General features: G+C 40.7%; 3 protein-coding genes across 3 annotated transcripts; all 3 read left to right on the top strand.

Annotated features, from left to right (window-relative positions):
- The first annotated feature begins 361 nt into the window (after positions 1 to 361).
- On the top strand, positions 362 to 7,400 carry LOC116383948 (delta-like protein 4). Its single transcript, XM_031848166.1, has 11 exons — positions 362 to 1,268; positions 1,369 to 1,620; positions 1,905 to 1,962; positions 2,442 to 2,705; positions 3,469 to 3,529; positions 3,958 to 4,088; positions 4,194 to 4,363; positions 4,623 to 4,842; positions 4,956 to 5,697; positions 5,871 to 5,979; positions 6,088 to 7,400. Exons 1-11 carry the CDS (start codon positions 1,215 to 1,217, stop codon positions 6,091 to 6,093), a joined length of 2,067 nt encoding a protein of 688 aa, XP_031704026.1. The 5' UTR covers positions 362 to 1,214; the 3' UTR covers positions 6,094 to 7,400.
- Positions 7,401 to 8,636: 1,236 nt separating this feature from the next.
- LOC116383922 (glutathione-specific gamma-glutamylcyclotransferase 1-like) lies at positions 8,637 to 9,782 on the top strand. The gene is made up of 3 exons (XM_031848124.1): positions 8,637 to 8,807; positions 8,941 to 8,976; positions 9,265 to 9,782. The coding sequence occupies exons 1-3, from the start codon at positions 8,637 to 8,639 to the stop codon at positions 9,682 to 9,684; spliced, it is 627 nt and encodes a 208-aa protein (XP_031703984.1). The 3' UTR covers positions 9,685 to 9,782.
- Positions 9,783 to 21,239: 11,457 nt separating this feature from the next.
- LOC116383826 (rho-related GTP-binding protein RhoV-like) lies at positions 21,240 to 22,066 on the top strand. Its single transcript, XM_031847952.1, has 3 exons — positions 21,240 to 21,399; positions 21,475 to 21,533; positions 21,617 to 22,066. Exons 1-3 carry the CDS (start codon positions 21,240 to 21,242, stop codon positions 22,064 to 22,066), a joined length of 669 nt encoding a protein of 222 aa, XP_031703812.1.
- Positions 22,067 to 22,742: the final 676 nt, after the last annotated feature.

Below are 22,742 nucleotides of genomic sequence, written 5' to 3'. Positions count from 1 at the left end.
TGTGTGTGTGTGTGTGTGTGTGTGTGTGTGTGTGTGTGTGTGTGTGTGTGTGTGTGTGTGTGTGTCCTTAAATAAGCTTTCTGAATGACTAAAATCCAATTATATTTAAAACAATTATTTAAAAAATAACCAATGAAGTCTGTTTAGGGCATGTTTGGCAGATCTGTAAATATTTCCCGAAGAAACATACTATCATTCATGTTAATTTCAAATCTATACAGTAATACTGGACGGCACATCTTCGCTCATTTACGCGCCAGATTTTTGTAAAGCGCGGGTTCCTCAGCTGATTTATGAGTGAGACAATGTGTTTGCAATAAGAGTTCATTATCATACAGCTGTGGAGCTATCTCGGGCTCCGTCTTCTCTGTCTTAAATAAACACACGAAACAAGAGAGAACGCTACGAGGTCACAAGCTTAAAAGGCAGTCGGAGCGTCCGAGCGCGCAAATACGCACAAATAATCAGGATGATCCTGAAGAAAAATTACTTATTTTCCTACAGTTTACTGTTCTATTGAGCCCGTGTCTCTGGTAGCCAACGGTGAATTTACTGACCTTATTGGCCTGCTGGTTTTAAAATACCTTATATTTATTTTACCGTATGTTGTTTTGCAATATACTGTATTTAGTTAGCAGAAAAGTTATGTTTTTCTGGAGCAGGTGAAGCGAAGAGAATATCCTCCAAAATGACAATGAACGATGGTGATATTCTCAGCAAAGAAAGAAGGTGGAGAGGAGAGGGGGCGGTGTTTATATACTGACAGTGCCAGTAATGGCACTACACTGCGGTATATAAACTGGGAGGGACGTCAAACACCCCTCACTGGGAGTCACTGTGCGCTGATGCTCCGCCACATGCTCGCATCACTGTCGGCAACACAAGTCTCGCATCAGCACAGCAAACTCAAACAACATCTGACCGGAACGATGGATGGGCAACATAAAGACCGCAGACAGACTCACTTGTGGATATTGACGTTATTGATATGTGTCTAACCTCTAGCACTGGATAACTGTTTTTTTCAACTTCTTCTTCTGGATACGGCTTGTGGAGCTGGATCTTGTCGTACAGGCTTTGGAAGGAGGATTATATTTATTCTGATCACTTTATTTGTCTTCACTCCGTTTTTTTTGGCATCACCATTTGGAATAGGAGCGTTTTGTTGGAGGACAAACTGATTTTTTAAGGATACGCACATCAAACTCTAAAGGATGGCCGTTTGGTTCACACTTGTCCTCGCAATAGTTGTAACTGTATTTACTCAGGTAGCCTGTTTTTTTTTTATATCTTTGTAAATTGGAAAATAATAATTTTAGAAACGAACGTTGCAGTATTCTGTTGTGCTCACTTTTTGTATCCTTTTAGGTTCTGGGATCAGGCGTGTTCGAGATAGATCTCCATCACTTTCAGAATACTAAAGGTTTGCTGGCAAATGGACTTAGTTGCAGCATGACTGGCTGCAGGACTTATTTCAGGGTTTGTTTGAAGAACTTCCAGACGGTGGTGTCTCCTGGAGACTGTTTATTTGGCAAAGTCACCACACCTGTTCTGGGCACCGACTCCTTCATAATCCAGCAGGACGCCAGGCTGCGTCTGCCGCTCAACTTCACCTGGCCGGTAAGAGCAACTGTCCTTCCGTGTGTCCGAATGGCTTTCAACACTCTTATGCTGAAACCAAAGAAATGTTCACGCATTAAATTCAAAATGATTTTAGTAATGAATTAAAGAGTACAATATTTTCAGGTTTGGATCTTTCTGGCGAAATAAAGTGAAATAAAACAATTTTATAATGTTTTTCAGAGAAACAAAGTAAAAGACAGAACCTATGTAAATATATTATTTTTGTATATTTGTAAATTTGTCTTTTTTGTTGACGTTTATTTCCTTATTTGTCCCCACAGGGTGCTTTCTCATTAGTTATTGAAGCCCGGTATTCTCCTGCAGCGGACCTATCTGGAGGTGAGGAGACGGGCACTGCCCGTCCACCACTAGAGGGAGACATGCTTTGTGTAGCCTCAATGACTTAACTATTCCACATTTCATCAATAACCCTCACTTAACGTTCTGGGAAATGCATCCGGCATTTTCAACTTCATGGATGCGTGTTTGTTAGGATGCCTTATGAGTCACACGACAATTCTTCACAATCACATCTCTCCAACACAATTGCACTTCCCTTGTTTTATTTTTGGCATGCATGGGAAAGTGTACAGGCTTGAGTGAGAATACGAAGCCTTGCCAAAAAAATCCCATGACAGGCTTTTCCTGGATTTTACACCTTTTTTGTTAGGTCCCTCATAACGAGGGAATAATGGTAGAGGAAGAGGACATTTCAGTGTATATATTGTGTATTGTTACATAAATCACAAAATGAATAACTGTTAAATTGTTTCTGCTTTAAACTTATCATTATGTGTCTGATGTTCTGTTCCTCACAGATATCACCAACCCTGAATTCTTGATTAGTTCTTTTGCCATCCAAAGACAGTTGGGAATAGGGCATGAGTGGTCCCAGGATGTGCAGAGGGGGACCCAGACGGACCTAAGGTACTCATACCGGTTCATCTGCAATGAACATTACTACGGGGACACTTGTTCCAAAATATGCGCTCCGAGAGACGACCATTTTGGCCACTACACCTGCAAGCCTGACGGGCAAATAGCCTGTCTACCGGGATGGAAGGGAGAATACTGCCAAGAACGTAAGCAAGAGTAAAGACACCATATGGACACTTATTTTCCTTTGTATGTCATAAAAGGTCACAATGCAGATTTTAGGCGGAATTGCAAATTAAGATATAAATTTACAAAACACGATATAAAGAAAGACATTGTGTAATTTAAGAAACAATGGGTAGCTGTTTAGCTTCCGTTTAATTGCCCTTAAACATTCAGCTAAATAAGCTGCAAAGTGATATAAGCCATTTGTACATTTCAGAATAGGCTTAAATAACGTTTAGAGCGTTAATGTCTAAATTACCTCTTACATCATCACAGGTGTGTTTTTTTTTGGAGAGAGGAGCTATCAGGGTGAAATTTGACGACAGAGAGCACACTTTCTCTGTGGGCGCGTGCGGTTTAATCCAGGGCGGTGGTCGCCCAGCAGCGCGCGCCGGGGTTAATCGCGGCATTATCGCCCGCCACGCACCACTAAATTGTGGGCTCTATTGTTAAAGCGGTGTAGGGCAGCAGCTGCAAACGGGGCTCGAGCTGCCCACCGATAACAATGGGACAGCTGTCCTCCTTTTTTGGGAACAAGCATCTGCTCCGCACTAAACAGCCGTTTAACACCATAAAACCATGCGCAATCTCTATGTCACATATATACAGCACAGAGCAGGCGAGGCGAATGTTTTTCATTGAAATGTTCAGGTAACAGGTTTTACTGTGCGAGGGGGGGAAGCATTATTAGAAGCTTGTTATATTTGCTAAATTAGACATCTAAACATCCCTGTTTTATTTCAGCAATCTGTCTCGAAGGGTGTAACGAAAGGAATGGAAACTGCACATTACCTGGACAGTGCAAGTGAGTGTTCACTTATGGATATTCATAATTAAATGTAGATGTCTCTTCATTGGCATCAGTGATCAGCGAACTGCTAAAATACAATAATAAACATTTACAACGACTGCAGGAATAAAAGCTTAATTAAAAGCAGATAAACCATTAAATACTGTATTTGTGCCTAATTATGTAACACAAGTGTAACATTGTATTTAACTTTTAGGATGTATTTATTTGTCTCTATTTTAAATCGTCTCTAGGATTATCTTTAGGATTATGACATAGAGGATGAAAAGATTACAGTGTGCAAATAATGTATTTTTGTCATGAGGTATTCTCTCTGTCATGACTGTGCTCAAGAGGCAATGAGGAGGCCAACCAGGGCAAACCATGGGTGTTCATTTGTGCGTGAGCCAACTGTCACGTTGTCTTGTTTTATGTGTGTACAGATGCAGAGAAGGCTGGCAGGGACTCTTTTGTGATGTGTGTAAACTCCATCCATCCTGTAAACATGGTACCTGTAAAGAGCCGTGGCAGTGCACCTGCAAGGAGGGCTGGGGAGGCATCTTTTGTGACCAAGGTGTGTAACTACCTCTTTGTACTAAAAAAAAATGCTGCTTCAAATGTGGTGCCTTTTTTTTTTTTTATTACATTAGTAATGTTTTCACCCATTTGTTTTTTTCAGATCTGAACTACTGCACCCATCACAAACCCTGTGCCAACGGTGCCACGTGTATGAATACGGGCCAGGGAAGTTACACCTGCACCTGCATGCCTGGCTTCAACGGGGTTAACTGTGACTTGGAGGTCAGGGAGTGTGACAGCCAGCCCTGTCGCAATGGAGGCCACTGCCTGGTGAGTCCGGAAGTCTCTCTCCCTCCTTTCCCACAACACAGGCTTTCCTGTTTTTGTTTTTGCCTCACTCTATCTGCTAGTCCAGGAGGATGCTATCGATTGTCAAGTCAGTAGATGACCCAGTTCACAGAGTGCGTACTGTAAATAGAATTCAAACTAAGGATAATAGGGTTCGTCGGGGCAGTCGTGAACAGGATGTGATAAAGAAAACATCTGACAGGGAGCTTTTTGAAAAACTTCATATTTTTTTCCTCTGCAGGACTCTAAGAACGGCTATAGGTGTGCGTGTCCACACGGGTTTGAAGGGACACACTGTGAACACAGGATGCTGACCTGCGCAGATACACCCTGCTTTCATGGTGGCAAATGCAGAGAGCGGGATAATGGAAACACTTATATGTGCGAGTGTCCAGCAGGCTACACTGGACTTAACTGTGAGAGGAAGGTGGACAAATGTACCTCACTGCAATGCACCAATGGTAATATATCATTCTCTCTAAATAAAAAAACAATTATTTTCTTTCTGTGTATTTGTGTTAGAAATGATCTGAAAATGAGGAAGGCTTCTATAACGTGGTTTTGTTTTGGACAGGTGGACATTGTGTGATCCACGGTAACCTCCGACTGTGCAGCTGTCGCTCAGGCTTCACAGGTCTGCGTTGTGAGATCAACATCAACGAGTGTGCCAGGAACCCCTGTGCAAACGGCTCCACCTGCATAGACCGCATCAGCGACTACACCTGCACCTGCCCCCCAGGGCACACAGGCCGCCACTGCGACAGGCCAACCGACCGCTGTGTCTCTCAACGCTGCCTGAACGGTGGGACCTGCACCACTGGAGCCAAAGGCCAGCCTACCTGCATCTGCCCTTCCCATTACAGCGGCCCCCAGTGCCAGTCCAGCGTCGTGCCTTTACCCAACACCCCCAGCCCAAACATAGGCTGGGAGTCTGGGGACAAGTTGAGCTTGGCAGCCATCTGCTTGGGCGTTGGCCTGGTGGCTGTTCTGGTGCTTCTCTGCATGGTGGTGGTATTAATACGCCACGTCAAGAAGCAGAGAAGCAGGGAGCAGGACTCGGAGACCATGAACAACCTCTCCAAGGTTGACTTTCAGAAAGAGAACCTCATCTCTACTCTAGAGCTCAAGAACACCAATAAAAAGGTGGATTTGGAGGTGGACTCTCCCAGGGAAAAGTCAAATCACAAATACATCAACCACTACCACCTGGACTATAAAACCTCCACCGGGTACAAGGATGAACTGTCCCTTTTGGACAAAGATGAAAACTGTGAAAAGACAATAGAAGAAAAAAAGCATTTGAGTCGAATGTATAGGTAAGGAGTTCAATTATTCTATAATGGTTATGTGTCTGTCACTGTGCGGTGTGTTTCGTTTTTTTTACCAGAAAGATTTGAGTATGATGATTAGAGGATAAATTCACTGACGACAATGTGAAACACTTTGTTTTTGTGCTCAGTAACTAACATAGTGTATCTTCACTCCACAGAGAAAGGCCAGCATGTAGAATATCAACAATATGTTCTTCCAGCGATTCAATGTACCAGTCTGTCTTTGTCGTAGCAGAGGAGAAAAACGAATGCATCATTGCAACCGAGGTAAGTTACTTTCATAATGAGTCTATTTTCTCTTTTTCGTTAGAGCATGACCTTTACTATTGACCACATTTTAGTCATTACGTTTTTTTTGATCTTCTTCTTTTTCAGGTATAATAAATGGAAATTATTACTCACTGTCAACATTGGATTTCTTGTGGACTGTTTACAAGTGTGGAGAGACTGGGATTTATTTAAATGCAAGTTGCTGCTTTGAAAACTTGATAACTGGATGGAGCCGGTGTGCTCCTCGAAATCAAAAGAACTGAAGCTACTGATCTCGGTGAGAATGTAAAGAAGACTACAAATAATCAGAAAATCGCCTTCGATGTTTTCGACACAAACCCTCGTCTGCTCTGTCCAAGTTCATCCAAGGGCAACATGCCAAGATGTTTATGCCTGCGTGTTGATTAGAGGACAATCTTGATGTTCTTCTCTCCACCTTATTGCAGTAATCAGCAATCAAGAAATCAACTTGCTGCCAACAAGCCTGTGGAAGGAGCAAGCCTTTTCCATTTTTTTGTGGCCTACAATGCGCTATGCAAACAAAAATCAGCATTGAGCTTAATCAGAAAGGGACAAAAACGACTGAAAACGGTTCATTTTTGAAGGGTATAGGGTTATCAAATTTGTAAATCCATTTTTGTATGAAGAATGTATGCAGCCTAGATCACAAAGCCTTATATATTTGTTTAAAACCTTGTGCCCCGCCTTATCTTGAGTCCTTTGCACAGCAATATGAATATATGAGATCAAAAGACGCAATATGCAGCAGTGCCATGCAGGGAAACTCATGATTTGGCCTTGTTTGGCCTCGTTTTACCATATGCAAAGAAATACATGAAGTGACTATCGTACCAAGGACGCCTTCAAAGAAAATGACTAAACCATTAATGTTATTTTGTAAGATTAGTATTTCATTAGTAATTTAAGCATATGAAGCACTGCTCTTTCTCCTTCTGTGTTTATAAGATTATTTTGTATATACTGTATATTTATATGTTGAGATTAGAAGTATGGATTGTACATCTGTTTTTAAGTTGATGCCCAGAAAAAGGTGAATTTATTTTTAAAGTGTCATTGGTGTTTTATTTGTATTATTTTTTTGTTATAAAAAGAAACAATGAACACATATCTGGTACACTGTTTGTTTTTATTGGTCGAGTGTACATGTGGTCCAATAGAGATCCTAATTTAAATGTTGAAATCATCTAGAAACTTTATTTGTGTCAGCCGCCGTCGAGGTGACTTCATTGTCTATACAGTCATATTTGGCGTGGTAGCGTTTCTAATGATTGTCCATGACGTCTGTATTAGTGTGATGTGAAATCATTGTGCAAGCAGGAAGGAAATAAGCTACCCAAACAAAAAGATACATATTTAAAAAGAAACATCTGTAAAGGAAAATAAAGAGAAAGTAACAGAGTGCTTCTCTGAACTGCTATTGTATTTTTGAACATCGCCGAGAAACAATGCAGACTAGATATGATCTTTTGTTGGTGATAAGCTATCTCTGAAAGAGGGAGGGGATGGAGAGGGATGTGAGGAACTTAATAAAACTCCGACATATGAGGAAATCTGCATATGCCCTTTCACTACTGAGCACAGCAAACAGAGGCCCCTCAACCCAGTCGCTGCCAAGCCCCCATGAGGCAGACCACCATAACAACCCAGCAAATGACACTGTCACTTTGAACTTTTTTTAATCACCTAAAACTCCTGCATCTAATGTTGAAGCATTGGTTTTAAGTCTCAAGTGTGGAGTAATGTCTGTTACTACCACTTGGGGGCAGTAGGCTTTGTGTGAAGTTTCAAGAAAATAGTTTCTCTCACAACTTAACTCATCTAATACCACGCAGTGACAGGCAGAGGACAAATGATCTCAAGCAGTCATCCATGAGTGTTCAGCCGGTGTTGGCACAGTGGTGTGCTAGACAGACCTGAGCAGAGCAGACACATAATGAGCTTAAGAGAGCTCGTTTAGAACAATCCCAGCTATTTATAGGTAATGTGATTACCAGCTGGACCCACTAACTGCTTGACACTTAACAATGCTTTTTAATGAATGAAATTGTTGTAACAAAACAAGCTTATATTGCTTTGACCATGATGTGAAAAAAAGTTTTGAAAATAAAAAAACAAATCAAATCCATGTCATGTCACAAAGAAAAAAAATTGAATTGTGTACATTTTCTTACTGGGTTTTAAATCCTCAGGTTTTTAAAAAATACACATTTACTGTAAATGCAGCAGCCAGTGAGGTCTGAAGAAAGTATGGGTTTTTCCACATTCACTGGTAAACACAGGTGTGAGGTGCTCCAACTAAAGTCATCCTGATTGGTTCATCTGTTAGCTAAGCCCGCCCCTCCGGCGATTTAATTGGTCGAAACCGTCTCGCTCTGACTCGCTCTAAACAACAAATACACGTGTTTGTACATCAGCAAGAGAACACGCACAGTGCGTACAAACGGTGTTTCTGATGATACCCTAATAATAGACTCGTTTCGATAAAACTGCACTGCACTGCACTTTATAATAGCGACTCTCAGATGTCTTGGAATGTATAGGACGATAGAAACAAGAGAGGGAATAGAGGAGAGCAGCTACTTGTTGACAGAAGTAGCCACATAAAAGCACTTGTCTCGTTTTTCAAACATAAAATGAAACCTCAGGAAATTATCAAAGAAAAGGGCAACCTGTGGATATTTGGATATGGCTCCTTAGTGTGGAAACCTGATTTTGCATACAAGAGGAGCAAAGTTGGCTTCATCAAAGGATACAAAAGGCTCTTCTGGCATGGAGATACTTTTTATCGAGGGGACAAGGAAAAGGTGAGATTTGTCCACATTAATTTACAATCATATTATTTTGCAAATATTTTCTGATGGTTTTAGTTGCTTATTTAGTCATTTTTCTGTTTATCATGTATTATTTGTTCACTGCCCGTGTCCTTGCTCTCCACAGCCAGGTAGAGTTGCCACACTAGTGGAGGATCAGGAGGTAAGTGTCCTTCATTTGGAAGCTCCGAGTCTATTTTAATACTGTTTACAGCATGCACTATATATTCTATCAATTTCTATACCATTACCAGTCTATAAAAACTGTTACAAAAGTTGTAAATATTATTTTAACCCAATCACTACTATTGAACATATGAAACAATGAACTTGAAGAGAATAATAACTAATGAATGAACTTGTATATGTTTTACTTGACATGTATAACCATTTCATGTATTTTCATGTATTTCTACCATTAACATTCCTCCTCCACTTGCTTTCCCTACAGTCTTGCACATGGGGAGTGGCCTATGAGGTGACTGACTCCCAGATTGAAGAGTCCCTTCAGCACCTAAACATGAGAGAGGTTGTGTTGGGGGGTTACATAACAGAGATGGTGGAGTTCATCCCTAAGGAGAAGGGTCAGGGTGCTCTGTTGGCCCTCGTCTACATTGCTACGTCTGACAACCCCATCTACCTCGGCCCGGCCTCAGACAAGGAGATCGCAGCCCAGATTGCCACCTGTAGAGGGAACACGGGCCACAATATGGAATACCTGGTCCGCCTGGCAGAGTTCATGAGGCTCTACTGTCCTGAGGTAAAGGACGAGCATCTCTTCTCTATTGAGGCGGCTGTTCTGAACATTTTCCGTGACTGCGGAGGGATCAAACCCCCTGACCAAACGTCCTTTCATCTGGAAGCTACATAAACGCTCCATCATACTTCATCATACAATTGTTAATGTTTTAATACTGGGTAAAAGGGAAATGAGTTTGTTATGATTTGCTTTCAAGGAGAAAAAAAAAGCAGTGGTGGCATTTTCTGTGACTTGAAGTTTTTCAACGGTTGAAGACAGAACATTTGTACTGTGTACATTCATACATTCTAATAAAAACGATGAAATCTGCATGAAGCCAATGGTGTTTATTTTTCCGTCGCTCATGCTCAACCCACAACATGTAAGTTTTAAGAAGTCTCCTATTCATGTTTGCAGTCATGGCTGAGGAATGTACAGCTGTAGGCTCTCAGAGGAAATGCTGACTGCTCCTCAGAGACTTGTTAACTGCACAGACCTACCAGCTTTTAGATATCTATTACACTGCATTGTATACATGCTGTTTACACTCTGGATGTTTTGTAGACATCGGGGGGTATTCTGTGCAGTTCTTGAGTTCATGTCACAAACGTTTTCTTTTTATGATACCAGGATTGCCTTAAGTCATATAGTTACAGTGGTGGGTCCATATTTTTAAACTCCATATTTTAAACAGCACATATATGTGGCTCTGTGGCTCACTGCTCTGCTTTCCTAGAAATCATCCCAGAACTAGGACAAAGGTTTAATCTGTGAGAGAGAGAGAGAGAGAGAGAGAGAGAGAGAGAGAGAGAGAGAGAGAGAGAGAGAGAGAGAGAGAGAGAGAGGACGGGGACATACAGATCAACAAGAGCTCTCATGTAGAACATGCACTGATGAAAGACATGGACAGAAAGTCTCCTGAGATGGACAATTCCCTCATTGCATAACTAAAGCACTATGTCCTGTGGTTGTGCTTTTCCAGAAAACAATGATAAAACTGAAATATGAAAGAACAGTTTATGGCTCCTGCTGTTGATAAATCACCACAGAAAATCTGTTCACGACATGTTCTATGTGCTGTCTGTTTTGTTTTTGATGAAACTAAGGAGATCCAGACAAACAGCGGTGAGTCAACAACACTCATGTTTGTCTGTGGCTTCCAACAACATGACAAGGTATGATGTGGTACATGTAGTGCGCAACAAAATGATCTGACTCAGTGCATTTGGTGTGCCCTTTGTCTCCCAGTCCAAACTCTACTTTGAATTTGTTCTCTCTCATTAATTTGTTGTTGCTTCTTTTTCTGAGTCACCAGTAAAGATATTCACTCAGTAGAAACATGAACGGCTAATCTCACTTCGGATTTGCTGTACAAACTGTTTAACAATACTGTTCACATGATGTTCAATTCTTTTAATTTGATTTGTTTTTATCCAGTCCTTATGTTAGAATGCCAAAGCCAATCCTCTCCACCCACACATATTGGTACAAAACAATGTGGTACAAAGACCCAGCGACTATGTTCAGAGTCAAAACTCCAATGTCAGAGTCATCGTCAGCAGTTCCAACTGTATGGAGACAATTGCAGCTGCAAAAATACATCTGTCACTCTATAAAGGATGTTTTAAATGTGGTTATGAAGTCTGAAAGAAGCAGTTATTTTTCTACTTGCAATAAAAGATCAATTATGTTGCATTAGAGCATTTTGATTTACAGCTCAGTCGAACGCCTCTCATTTGGAGCTATAACAATAAAGATAAGTTAATCAATAAAGGCCCTTACCACACTGTTAGGGCTCTTTGGAGACGTGCAGAGGGAATATGAAACCCTGGGGTCATCAATTCAGAGGATGCTCTTTCACAAAGAGAGGAGCAAAACATTTCCACATGGCTCTGTCTATTATTTTTGCATCAGCATTGAATATACTATGAAACAACATAAAATAACAGCATACTCTATTGACATCAAAGAAGAATGTACAATATACATGGATGCGCTGTGCTCCCTATGCAATTTGAACCCCTGATCAATATCATTACCCTTCCTGAGGTCACTCGCTCTCCAGGAAAAGATGTCAGCCATTATCCTCTGAACAAAACGCACTCTGATTATGAGGAGCACACACAATACCGCAGAGTGGAGGTTGAGGTCATGTCCTGAGGATGCGCGTTTGGCCTATTATGACTCAGAATAGTGGTCACACATCCCCAAAAACATTTTTCCGACTGATGCTTTTCGGAGCTCCCACCTGCATGCTAATGTGTACCTAGCCTGAACTCTGACCCCTGACCTTGGCTTGGTCAGTGCAGGGCTGAAGGTCACCCTGGAAGTGTGTTAAAGAGAAAGTGATTGGGCCACTAATGGAGTCCATCCGCTTAAGAGCCCTCGCCCTCTTATATAGGGGGGTCAGCTCTGTCTGCTGAGGGTCACCTCACCCTTTGCTGGGTTCCTGCCAGTGGACACGAGTGCTGTGCGGTCTGGAGGCCACTTCACCACAAGAGGAAAACCGTCCATTAAAAAGCCACAAACAATGGCTCATGATTTGGCAGTAAACCACATGCCTTCTCTGAACCCTTCTATCAACAAAATAGAAACAGAAACTATTGTTCCTCCATACGTTATTTTACTTAAAGGGTAACTTTGGTATTTTTTAACCTAGATGCTATTTTCCCATGTTTTTGTGTCTAAGTGTTGCCATACAGACTTTAATAGTGGCAAAAACAAACACTTTCAAACAGCTTGTTTATTGGCTGCTGTCAGCAGCATTCTGGCTCTATATTGAACCAATTTCAAAACTGGTTGGTCCCAGGAGTCACTTAGACACAAAAACACGGGAAACTAGTTTGAAAATGACCCAAAGTTACCCTTTGTGCTTTCTGACTGCTTAGATGAAAAGACTGAATTTGGCTTGTGGTTTGGGCGTGAGCTGCTGCTCATCTTGTTAAAGAAAGAATACTGTTTAGTCTCATCCATCATTGTGCTATAATAAACACCATTCTTTAATCCATTCATCATCGGCAGTGGTTGATGTAAAAACTGTTTCTTCTCATTCAAACAGAACTTGACTCACACTCACTGGATCTTTTAATCCAATCTGTTTGGAGCAGGACTGGGGACTAAACCAGGCTCGACAAAATTAAATCTCAAGCCAGAGAGCTGCCTCCTGCTTCATTAGTCTGCTCTATCCCCGAGGAATGGCACTTTTGCAGCTCATAATTTAATTTCCTTAATCTCTTTTACACTCAAACCCACGGCAGCTGCCTGCGCCTGGCTGAGGGGTGTCGGGCCTTGAGGGGAAATGGATCTGTGAGATCATCTGTGAGGAACGTTTTTATCAGTTTTAACTTGAAAAACAAGTATTTTGAAGTTATACACATTATATGTTGTACTGTCTGAACATTTACTGAGTCCTTGTTGCTCTGATGGAAATTCGTAATAGCAAAATACCATGTAGTATACTATATTAGCACTTCACAGTTGCATGGGATCTGGATGTTATTTTTGTTTATGTGTTTGGATCCACATGGTCTCAAGAATCCTCTTCAGAGATGTTAAAGCAATACACCACTGCGTTGTTGAAATGCCTTTTGCCATATTGAACATTGGTTTTATTTGAAGGCTAACATTCCTCACCATGTTTGCCATCTTAGTTGTGTTAGCATGTTAGCATTCGCTAATACACAAATTTTACTTCATTATCATCTGTGATGTGAACCACCAAGTGTTGTTTTTTCACTTTGGTTTTTGTACTGCTTAACAAACAAGACATCAGGTATTCTTAAGGGGGTTGTTTTACCTTTGCACAGAGCCAGGCTAGCTGTGTTTCTCTTGTTCCCCTTCTTTGAGCTCAGCTAAGCTAGCTGGCTGTAGCTACATATTTACAGTACACTGAGTGGTATCATCTAACTCTTCGCAATGAGGCATATAAGCGAATTTCATTGAAAATATTTCTTTAAATTCACACTTTCTGGGATGCTCCCGTGGCCAAAATAGTGGCAACTTCCTAAGCCAGTGTGTAGCATTCATCAGGGAAATGCTCGATTTTGTGGCAAGGCCACATATTTGGAGATTTTCCCAGGGGTTTATCATGTTTATGTGTCAGTATTACTGTGTATGTGGCATGAGACCAGACTAAACCTTTTATTAAAAGCATTTGAGCGGACAATGGTATTAAGGGAGGGAGAGATAGCAGGAATGCCAGAAAACAAATCCAACTCAGTTAGTATGCAAACGTCTGCAGATGGCTCAGCATGAGCATCCAAAGGTGTGTTATTCAATGTAGGGCTGCTTCACTTTGGCAGCATGCATGACTGCAACCAGCATAGTTATTTGACGTTGTGAGGCCAAATCAACCTTGTGTGTTATTCTTTGTCAAAGCACAACAATTGGGTGAAGCACGTGGGTTTTTCCAGTGCCAAGGGAAGTGCCACAGTGACAGTTGGCAAACAACCACCCACAACTGAGGATGTGGCCTGTTTTCTTCCCCCTCCAGTAACATTTTGAAGTCCTGCGTCTTCATTCTTCCTTTCTTTAATCAGTCAATTTATATTTTTCTCTTTGAAACGTCAGCCGAAATAAGAGAGTAAAAAACAAAAAGGAGTGAAAACCTAATGACCTAGTTGTGGAGAGCTCACACCCAGTGAAGAGAGGGACAGGTGCTTGTTTTGGTAAAAACAGCACACTGTTTGCATTGTAGCCTGTGCTACAGAATGATTGGCCAACTCATTAGCTATACTTAGTTGTTGAAAGACGCCACTTTTCTCTCTTGATGTCAACACATGCCACAAATAAAATGATTGCACAATGTTTCCCCTCAAAGTGCCACAGAACTGCCAAAGTATTCCAACAGCTGCTAAATATAGACTCAAGGGATCAACCAGGTCGTCAAGAAACTCTGAGGGAATATTAAGAGGTGTGGTTTAGGTCTTTCTTTCCTTAACCTTGGTAATTTAATTAAAGATTTGTTTTAAGCTGGATATGCCATACATGCCTCATGCCCTACATTTTATAGATTATATAAAACAGTCATTCCTAAAGACTAGGTCGAAACCCACAGGTGAGTCACAGGAGATTTTATTTGGGTCTGCCATTTGCAGAATTTCTTTTAACATTTATATTTGCAGTACACCTTTGAACCTGAATGTTCGTATTGTTCTGATGTTTGTAGCCTACTTTGAATCTCAAATAAAAGGCTAGCATCCATTCTGTTTGTTTGGCTGATGAGAGAACATAAAAATAATGAGTCGCCTGTTAACTCCCCCTAAATGCATTTGTTTGGTCTCATTTATAAAGTATTTAACATGCATATGTTTTCACTCGCACATGCATAAAACACAGTTCTGATTCATCAAACATATTTGTCTCTTCTAAATGGCTGGTTTACCCATTCAAGTTTATATAATGTGATGTAGAAATGGCAGTAAAATGGTAAATTCATTTACGCAAATTCGGTGTTCTCACAATTTATAGACAAGGCCTGTTGTGAATTGGGTCGCGGTGGTTTGTCATTGTGTGAGGGCCCAGAAAAGAGTTTGGGAAACACTGATCTAAGGTAACTAATTCCACTTAAAAGTTGATGTAATCTTGTGTAGAAAAAGGAAAGTGGGAATATAATTGTGTTTTAGGGGGATAAGGCCTTTAGTGGGAGTAATACAGATGAGGGACGAGGCTCCAGCCCCCCCTGTTGGCAGATACAAGCTGTAAAAGCAAGTGCATCTTAGAAGTTAAAGTTTGATATGTGTAACCAAAATTGCACTATGTAATAATCAGACACTTTCAAATGACCTTGTGAATTTTTGGACTTTCTTACCTAGGCTACTGCTTGACATTTCCCTCCCTAGATGGCCCTGACATTATGAGGCCTCTAAGCTCTCAGGTACTCTGACTCACTTTCTCAGCCTGAAATCGAAAGACCCTTGAGATTTCCTGCCATTTTTCTCTGGAGTGTTTTCTCTCAAAGAGCAGGAAAGGCAGCTCTGTTTCCCACACACTCACGGAGGTTGGATATCAATGCCATTTTACAGTGTTGCCACTGCAGCGCACAATCAAGCAGCTGCAGAGTCATTGTGAGAGTCTCACAGACTTTGTGCTGCAATATCACACAAGTAATGATTTAAGAGGGAATCTTTGCAACATGTTGAGTATAGCCTCTCTCTGCTGGTCTTTTAGGACTGATTGCAAGAGCAAGTTATGCTGTTGATAAACAATGTGTGTTTTCACTTCATTTGTGGTTTCATTTGAGTCTGTTCAGAGTGAGAATTTTACCATCAATGCCTTTAATCTTCTGCCCACTCCCTTTCTCTGGAACTTTTTGTTAAAATCCAGCTAATCTCATGCAATAGACAGGCACTTATTTAACATACTTAGACAAAAGCCAATTTTGTAATCAATGAATTAATCTCATCAAGATAACCATGAAAATGTTCTTGTGTTGACCAACATAAACTTAGCTTTTCAAGCACTTTTTTTTCCTTCTATCTTCAGTCTGAGTCAAATGCTTTCCTAAGTGTGTAATGGCAAGTAATGATGCTTTGTGTTTGTTTGGAAAGTTGTATCCCTTTGAAAAGATTGTGTTCTCATGTTAATCAGCCAATTGCGGCAGAGTTTCCTGTTTGAATTGATTCTAATCGAGCTCTGAAAGAACATATGCTGCTGTGTGGATTGATGTGGAGCCAATTGAAACTAAGAAGAAGAAGAAAACACAGATGCTTCAAAGGCCAAAGGGTGAGACCCCTGGTGATATTGTTATCAGTTCCCTGGAATGCATCAGATCAAACATTCAGGCGTTGAGGGATTGATGTGAATTTGCATTTGTATGTGGAATCATCATGACTTGAACAGCTTCCAAAGAAAACGTCTTTGATTCTTGTAATGCCATGTATTTTTTTCATGTAGCAAGTCTTGCAACACTTATTATTGTTATATTGTTATTGTTACATAATGCACAATAACAAAAATGACAAAAACAAATATCACATCTGATGATCTCACCTGGAAAAAAACAAATAAGGTCTGGTTTTTCCATGACACACATTTGGTTGTGTAATGCACGTCAGTCAGCATTCCAGACTCTGTGTGACCTCGACAAAAGGTAAAGAAGTACTTGAGGTAACGATGTCCTGATAGAAGAGACAGCTTGCAGGTAGCTCTACAGACAACTAAAACATGAGATGTTGTGAAAATGATTACAGGTATCCATAGAAACTACTAGAGAAATCTACACTGTGATTCCTCAGTTTGGTGAAAACACAGAGCGGGAAATGCAGTTTACTTACCTTTTTATTTGCTTCCGAAATTACAGCTTTGTAGGACCCCTATAATATTTGCTATTCAAATTTTGTTTCAAATTGATCTGCATTCTACTAGTGCTAATCAGCTGCCATTGACAGGCTTGTTAACATTAGCCTAACTATATTATTATTATTAAAGGAAAGCTCCGAAATACGATTTCTTGCTAAGAGTAAAAAAAAAAGAAGAAGATTGAACTACTCCTTAGCTTAGCTTAGCATAAAGACTTGAAACAGTCCGTTTGCTTCACGTCAATCATTCAATCATTCAATATACTTTTTCATTTTTATTTCATTTGCTGAACAAAACCAGATAAAGGTATAACCATGAGACTGGAATACCAATGTGACTGAAACGCTATTTCTATACAATATGCTGCTAAACCACTGAAAGTATTAAATACTAAGAGTTGAACACTCAACAAATCTGCTTCATCAGGCCGGTATGGGTGGTTTGATCCGATCTGATTGGCAGTGGCCTGGCAACATATGCAAACAAAACCATAACACATTCTGTCACATTTTGATTCAAGTTGAGCACAGAATTATGTGACATCACTTTGTCGAAACTAACCCTAACCTCTTAAAAACGGTGAGTAGGGCAGAGATAAAACAGCACATATAGAAGTGTCTCATGTGAAATAACCAAAACTGGCAAATTTGGCAAACACATATTGTGTTCATGTAGTACCCCATTGCACATAGTTAGAAAATGAATTTCAGGGCCTTTAAATGTTTTTTTAATCAATCTATGTATTAATTTAACAGTCAGAGTCACCAAGCAGATCAATTGAAGGACACTTGTTTGACTGTTTTGAATCAGGGCTACTGTATATCCCATGAGGCATGGAGGACAGCCCTCCTGTGATGCTTTCTGGAGGGTAAAGTAGGATTAGTCCGCTGCTTCTGGACCCCTGCCAGGGTTTAATGGAGCAGGAATATCTAAATTGACGGGTCTGCTCGCTGGCCAACAAAAGCCCAAAAACACTTAGGCTTTACTTAGAAATTGGGACATGCTGACTTACCCTAAGCTGGTTCAGATCAAAATGATTTAAAAAAATGGTTATGATATTAATTCAGATTAACTGCAAATGCACTGATCCAACAAAAAAGGCCAGGCATGTATTTCCTCATTCCCACGATTGCAACATTTCAGAGATGTAATTTATGCTTTCCTGCAATAACTGGCTACAAATCAAGAATGTGAACCACAGGGGTCAGCTGAGAGGTAGGGCAGGGGTGGGGGAGAGCCACACAGGTCTGAATTCCCATGAATCACTTGGTGCAGTGACCATAAGGTGCTAGAATTCAAGTTGTCTTGGGAAGGGGGTTGTATCTTGCTCCTAGTAAACTGGAGAGCTAGCATCTAAAATGTGAATCTTTTTTGGGATAGATGTCATTTGGCATTCTGTGGCAGAACATACAAAAGAAATGTCTATGTGCATCGGTAAAAACTTCCTAAAACTGAGTGCATGTCATCAATGAACACAAAACAAATGAATCCACCACAGTTTATATGTTTTGTGTCAAATTCACGCAAGCGGGTGAGGACCCTTAACATCGGGAAGCAAACAGTATCACAGAGATTATGTCAAATATATGTTTAGCAAGTGACAATGTGTCCCCGCTGTGACCCTAAAGTCACATCTAGGAACGAAAGAAGACGGGGGAATGATTTCCATGATGAGAGGTCTCAGTGTGATGGAAGCACCCATCCTGCTCTAATCCTCACCACTTAAGAGCCTAGGCAATATCTACTTAAAGACACATTATGCAGGAGGTGTTATACAAATGGCTTGTTTATTGCTCCATCTCCGTGTCTGCCACTTGTTTTGTGCCCTGTCTACAGTGTGCCATGCTGATCTCTGGCTTAGAGAGGAGCATAATCTCTTAACACCTACATGGCAGATTTCTCTATTGTTGTCAGCTTTAAGATACAACAGGAATTTGAATCAGTTGTTGGGTTTACTTTTTAACAACCATGCAGAGCAATAGTTCGGAGAGACATGAGGGGCATTTGAGTTTATCTTATTCTTGCATTAATTCATGAGTCAGTCAACATGAGAGGAAGGAATTTTAAGGCGTGCTGTGTTTGGGAGCCCGCCCTAATTTGCATATTAAGAGACACTTACTAAGCAGATTACCTTTGTGTATCTATGTCGCGATACATTTCTGCATGTCTAGTCATGCAGAGAGAGAGAGAGAGCGTGAGAATGCAGAACCAAAACATGTTTGTAGCATCCCGACTGATTCTCTCTAGACACTGAGCCACTGTTAAAGTCATGAACACGCTGCTGACATCTGCTTCACAGGTTAAGGTACATGCAAACACGTTTGCATTCAGTAGCACAGTGTCTGTATTTGCATTTGTAGTATTGAAGAGCGGCTTACTGGTTGAGCTGTGATGATAAAAGTGTCTGTTACAGGAAAGAGAATCTTTGGATGTGGAGATATTTAAAGACCGTTTCCTGTGTTTGACATTTACCTTGGCTTAAGGAACACAATCATTGTGACTCACAGCTGCCAGAGGTGTAGCATGGGAGCCGAGCTGGCAACATGACGTGTGTTGGGGGGGGGGGGGGGGGGGGACCAGATGTTGTCCTCCTACCATTGGGAATAAACTCTATCACTCACAGCGCAGGTGGTGGGAAAAGCGGGAGAGAAAGGGAGAAAAGAACGAGTGAGCAAGAAACAACGGCAAACAGGAAGCAGAGACCTTACAACACAATGCACAGAGTTTCCTGCAGGCTCAGACAGATAAGGAACAACTCATTGTTTAAAGCTTTATTTTCACCCATAAATGTATACCGATCTCTAAAACCACATTTTACCAATGCTCTTACAGTTCTTCTGCAATACTACGATGATAATGTGCATTTTGAGTTTTTTAATATATACACTCAGCTCGAATACCGCAAAACTATATAACTGCAGTAATGAGTTTATTCAAAGCAAAATACAGTAAGAGAATGTGTATTCATTATTATAAACATTTTATCATTATGACAAAATAAAGCCTGTTTCATAAGGTCAGGGGACAGACACAAGGATTTCTGTGTGGTGATGATCTGAAGGCTCGATCATAAGCATCATAACCTGCTCATTTATTATCTTCATGAACACAATCAAATATTCCTACAACTTTGCACCAGAAGCAGTTCCATGCAAAAGAGGCACAACTTGGAGTAACTGCCTAACAATGTCAAACAATTAATAGACATTCACCAACAAGTACATTTTTGCACAGTTTTGCTGTGTAAACCACAAGTGAATGTTTGATGATTTTAATTTCAATAAAGTAGGAATATTATTTGGGTGTATTTATGAACCCAGTCACCCTGAAAGAGACAGGATGAAACATGGCACATTTAGCTTCTGCCATAAACTGCAGCTGGTGACAGTTTAACAATGTCCCCTCCGCTGTACCCTTTACCCCTTTTACACATGAGAATAAAGCTGCCTTCAGAAAATTGAATTCATAGATTGAAAACACATGAACAATAAACCAAGTCAGGGAAAAACAATCTCAGATACCGAAGTTACTGAGGTGTGATATGGTAGCGAAGCACATTACCTAACAATTAATAAAGTGAACTAAGAAATGGACATCTGGTCTTTTGTGAAAGATGACAATTTTCTGTCCCACTTGAAGACCAAAAATACACTATACATTAAACACAAAAAATTAAATAATGTGTCTGACCATCCGTGAAATCTCAAAAAGTTGTAGTCTGTTGAGAAGAAACTGAAAGCAGCGTCACGATGAAGCACAAGGTGGACACCAACATGCAAAAGCCAATGCTGGGGCAACACCTCCCTCTAGGGATCAATACTGGTACTACACTCAATTATTAAATACATTAATGAGCGATAGAGACTGCGAGAGGCAGAAGCAAATATAGAAGCAGCACGAGCTTTTAAAATGAATCAGTAGCCTGAAAAAGTAACTTCTTTCAAGCCCTTAAACTACAAAGTTATTAATAGCAGTATATTTATAGATATGATAGATATAAATATATACTTACTTATTTAACTTACTTTAGTTAACTTACAATATACACATATGCACAAGATAAGATACACTTTGCAGACTATTAAGCTTAATAATATTGCACTCTGCTGTGCAAGTCGCAGTCTGGAAGTTACTGTCTGTACCTACAGCTGACTTTTACCGGCGGTCAGGCCCGTCACGTCTTGGTGGGAGTGACTATGTTAATCAGCATCAAAGGGAAACAGACTATCTGATTGGGTGCCTTTGTTCTTTCAAATCGAGGTGTCCTCTCTCCTTTATTGGCACCAACGGGCCCCTGGGGGAGAAGACATATTTTACAGTAATGCTGTGCTCCTGCTTGGACTTTGAAACTGCTGGGAAAATGGAGTAGCCTAAATATATAAGGAAAGATGGCCTGCCAGAGACGTGATAAACCCAACAGGCTGAGGGGAGAGCTGAGCTGCATGCTGGTTGGTGATGGAGCCGTGGGGAAGACTAGCATGATTATCAGTTACATCTTCAACGGATACAACAGCGAGTACAGACAAACAGCTTTTGATGTTTTCACCGGTGAGTGAAGGTTATTCTTTAAAGGTTAAAGCTTGCTTGACTCAGTAATACAACTGGTTTCTATTTGACTTACAGGTTTGGTTCATGTGAATGGCATCCCAACTCGTATCAAACTGATAGATACTGCTGGACAGGTAAATGTTCCACATCAAAATGGAATTTCTTCACCAGACCAGTTAGTCCTTTCTTCCTTATCTCTCGTGAATTTATCTGACAGGAGGAGTTTGGCCATCTTCGCTCTCTGTGCTACGCTCATGTGGACGTCTTCGTTCTCTGCTTCAGCCTGGTGAACCCTGTCTCCTTTGACAACATCACCTTCAAATGGATCCCACAAATCCGAGCCGGCAACAAAACCTCTCCCATCCTTCTGGTTGGAACTCAGTCGGACCTTTGCCACAATGTGGACATCCTTATTCATCTGGACCAGCGGAGCGCCAAACCAGTGCACTTCAGCCAGGCCAGAAGGCTGGCACACAGGATCAGAGCTCATGGCTATGTGGAGTGTTCTGCTCTGACACAACACAACCTCAAAGATGTGTTTGACTGTGCTATATTTGCTGCCATCAAGCACAAGCACACCGGCAAAACCTCTCCAAAGCTCAGCCTGCTCAAACGTTTCAAGATTTTTTGTGATTGTGGATGGAGGAAAGTCTTCAGAGTCATCTGATGTGTGGTCAAAGAGTGGATTCTGCTCAGTAGACACAGTCTGTTGGGGGAGTCTTATGGCATATTGTGCATTTGTTTTCAAATGTTTCTCCACAGAATGTGAATTGTGCACTGAAACATAATTCATGATCATTGACAACCTGCATTGAAATGTTACAATCCTTATCCAAAACTCATTGCATTAAGTAAACTACATATTCTGCTCTTTTTTACATCTTCTCTGTCCTTTCCTTTCATTCATGTTTTATTTGTTACCGTTGTTCATATTTTTGTGTGTGTATGTGTGTGTAAAGCTTTGTAATAAATGCACTATGCAACCCATATTTAATTGCCAGTTGCTGTGTTTTTTTTAAATTGCTTTAATAATTAAATTGGATAACATATAGTCTGCAGACCCTGCAGAGGAAGGTAGCCTGCTGTTAGTGAAGAAATGGAGGGAAAACACAAAAGAGTCATTTAAGACAAATAGTCACCTGCTGATACTTTGAAGTGTTACTTTACAAGACAAAAGCCATTTAAATCCATCCTCTGTTTGAAAGCTTATGCTCAGGCATGTGTAACACAATTACTTTTAAAACAGCCACCCACTTGGAAATGTCTTTGCTAAAATGATGTTCGAAGATGAATATTTAATTAGGATTGACCCAAAAGGATTGTGATATTAAAACTAAGATCAT

The sequence above is a fragment of the Anarrhichthys ocellatus genome, unplaced genomic scaffold (genome assembly GCF_004355925.1).
Source record: "Anarrhichthys ocellatus isolate YVR2014 unplaced genomic scaffold, GSC_Weel_1.0 scaffold7, whole genome shotgun sequence".
Taxonomy (NCBI): Eukaryota; Metazoa; Chordata; class Actinopteri; order Perciformes; family Anarhichadidae; genus Anarrhichthys; species Anarrhichthys ocellatus.
The sequence above is the reverse complement of the archived record's forward strand: the minus strand, read 5'-3'. Positions and strand labels throughout refer to the sequence as shown.

Bases quoted from the DNA above. Each gene is read 5' to 3' on its own strand.
- LOC116383948 (XM_031848166.1), top strand. From the start codon at position 1,215: ATGGCCGTTTGGTTCACACTTGTCCTCGCAATAGTTGTAACTGTATTT. The intron at 1,269-1,368 runs GTAGCCTGTTTT...GTATCCTTTTAG, and splicing joins TTGTAACTGTATTTACTCAG to GTTCTGGGATCAGGCGTGTT. The intron at 5,698-5,870 runs GTAAGGAGTTCA...TTCACTCCACAG, and splicing joins CATTTGAGTCGAATGTATAG to AGAAAGGCCAGCATGTAGAA.
- LOC116383922 (XM_031848124.1), top strand. From the start codon at position 8,637: ATGAAACCTCAGGAAATTATCAAAGAAAAGGGCAACCTGTGGATATTT. The intron at 8,808-8,940 runs GTGAGATTTGTC...TGCTCTCCACAG, and splicing joins ATCGAGGGGACAAGGAAAAG to CCAGGTAGAGTTGCCACACT. The intron at 8,977-9,264 runs GTAAGTGTCCTT...CTTTCCCTACAG, and splicing joins CACTAGTGGAGGATCAGGAG to TCTTGCACATGGGGAGTGGC.
- LOC116383826 (XM_031847952.1), top strand. From the start codon at position 21,240: ATGGCCTGCCAGAGACGTGATAAACCCAACAGGCTGAGGGGAGAGCTG. The intron at 21,400-21,474 runs GTGAGTGAAGGT...TTTGACTTACAG, and splicing joins AGCTTTTGATGTTTTCACCG to GTTTGGTTCATGTGAATGGC. The intron at 21,534-21,616 runs GTAAATGTTCCA...TTTATCTGACAG, and splicing joins TGATAGATACTGCTGGACAG to GAGGAGTTTGGCCATCTTCG.